We start from the raw sequence: 2,486 nt of genomic DNA on the forward strand, positions 1-2,486 counted from the left end.
CTTCGTGGAGTGCTTCATCCTGTCCGGGTACCGGCGGCTGCCGTGCACGGCGCAGGAGTGCCTGGCCTCGGTGCTGAAGCCCACCAACGAGACGCTCAACTTCTGGACGCACTTCATCCCGCTGCTGCTGTTCCTGAGCAGGTTCGGCCGCCTCTTCTTCCTGGGCGGCCAGGACGTGCCCTTCCACCACCCGTGGCTGCTGCCGCTGTGGTGCTACGCGTCGGGCGTGCTGCTGACCTTCGCCATGAGCTGCACGGCGCACGTGTTCAGCTGCCTGTCGCTGCGCCTGCGCGCCGCCTTCTTCTACCTGGACTACGCGTCCATCAGCTACTACGGCTTTGGCAGCACGGTGGCCTACTACTACTACCTGCTGCCGGGCCTGAGCCTGCTGGACGCCAGAGTCATGACCCCGTACGTGCAGCAGAGCCTGGGCTGGCACGTGGACTGCTCGCGCCTCATCGCCGCCTACCGCGCGCTCGTGCTGCCCGTGGCCTTCCTGTTGGCCGTGGCCTGCACCGTGGCCTGCTGCAAGAGCCGCACCGACTGGTGCGCCTACCCGTTCGCGCTGCGCACCTTCGTCTTCGTCATGCCGCTCAGCATGGCCTGCCCCATCATGCTGGAGAGCTGGCTCTTCGACCTGCGCGGGGAGAACCCCACGCTCTTCGTGCATTTCTACCGCCGCTACTTCTGGCTCGTAGTGGCCGCCTTCTTCAACGTGAGCAAGATTCCCGAGCGCATTCAGCCAGGCCTCTTCGACATCATCGGCCACAGCCATCAACTCTTCCACATCTTCACCTTCCTCAGCATCTACGACCAAGTGTACTACGTGGAAGAGGGCCTGCGTCAGTTCCTCAAGGCGCCGCCTGCGGCGCCCACCTTCTTAGGCACCGTGGGCTACATGCTACTGCTGGTGATCTGCCTGGGCCTGGTCATCAGGAAGTTTCTAAACGTCTCCGAATTCTGCTGTAAGAAGTGAGCCCTCGCTTCCCGGAGGCTGCTGGTTGGCCCATCTGTTTGTTTGCAATGACTGCTGTTGCTCTCGTTGGTTTGTTTTCAAGTTTTGTCGTGTTTCCTTCGTTGTTCCTGGAGGGTGCTGCAAAACCACAGGGGGAAAGCCCAACTTGCGACCAGGGGATGCCAGGACCCTTGGGGCTTTGGAAGAGGGAGACGGGGTCGCGCCCGAGGGAGAGGGCCACTGGTTCTTGCCCCTAGAAAGATCGCAGGTGGTGGTTTAGAGGGGCTGTGACATCCAGGGATTTTCAAAGGCAGCGAATAAAATCGCAAATAACTCCCAAGCGGTTTGCTTTTCCAATCATCTGCTGTGCCCGCGTAATAACAAGTAGCCCTTGTCAGTCAGGTAGGCAGTAAAGATGGCAAATAGAGCGAATCCCCGCAGGACTTCCATTTCGGGTCGTGGAATGCCTGGATTGATCAAGAGAACTGAGCTTTGTAGGAGAAGGGCACAGAGACACTAATCGGGGGCTTTATCGGCTAGACAATGCATGGAATGTGAACAAAAGTTAATTATTTCACAATATTTCTCAGATATTATTTAAATAGTAATATATACGCAATGATTTTTCATAATTTATAAAAAGCCTGTGATATGCACTGAAATTTCTTTGTCGCCTAGTTTTGAATTTCGCAGTCCTTTTGCATTACATACACTTGAACTGGACATCAGGGCAAAGCAGTTTGCGAATTCTCAACTAGCTTTTTAAACAGTGTTTTCCGAAGGCCTGTGTGTGTCTCGAGACAACTGTGAATTACTGTACCTGAAGGATTCTGGTTAAACTTGGTGAGGAGCTTGAGTGGTTTGCATAGACCACAGATCCTTATTTCTTTTCATGTATTCCACAAAACCCACCCTGGTTTTTGTTTGGTTTTTGATCTTATTCTTCTCTTCTTTTTAAAATTGCCACTGGAATAAATGTGCCTTTTGAAGCAATGCCCAGGTGACTGGTCCTCAAACACAATTTCTGGCATGGGGGAAGCAGCAGGACTGAGTTTTTCTTCTTTACTACAAATCCAAGTTTAACATCCCACCCAGGAGGAAAGGAAGATGATATTGGCTGTAAGTTTTGGGTAGAGCTAGAAGTAGCGTACTGGGACATGCAGGGTTTTTCATATCTGTACAAGATGGAGCCACCCTGCCAGTGTGGCTGTGGCTTCTAATGCAACCACGGGGCAAGGGGAGAAGACACTATTCTAAACTGATGCTGTCCACCCTTGCCTAAAATTGAAAATAAAATGTTCTGGATTAAACAAAGCTGTTCCACAAGCCAAGAGCATATTCTTTGAGTCCTAACTGAAAATGTACAGTTAAATATGATTATGTGTGCTCAGTTATACCCGGAAGTGTTATTTGGATCCAGACTAGGGGTAGGAACTGGTCGTCAACCTAAGTCATCGAGAGATTCATTTACATGCCCCTGAGGCCTCTTCCAGTGACCAGATTGACTGGTCAGTGTTAATTAGACATGTCA

The 2,486-nt window shown here is 52.0% G+C and overlaps 1 protein-coding gene across 1 annotated transcript; it reads left to right on the forward strand.

Annotated features, from left to right (window-relative positions):
• Position 1: 1 nt before the first annotated feature.
• Positions 2 to 2,281, forward strand: PAQR9 (progestin and adipoQ receptor family member 9; the record flags this gene model as incomplete). Its single annotated transcript, XM_004712065.2, has 1 exon — positions 2 to 2,281. A coding segment is annotated over one exon (975 nt), but the record flags the coding sequence as incomplete, so codon positions are not given.
• Between the last annotated feature and the right edge of the window lie 205 nt (positions 2,282 to 2,486).

Source organism: Echinops telfairi, unplaced genomic scaffold, assembly GCF_000313985.2.
Source record: "Echinops telfairi isolate 266 unplaced genomic scaffold, ASM31398v2 ScPeMD7_16;HRSCAF=60, whole genome shotgun sequence".
Classification (NCBI taxonomy): domain Eukaryota; kingdom Metazoa; phylum Chordata; class Mammalia; order Afrosoricida; family Tenrecidae; genus Echinops; species Echinops telfairi.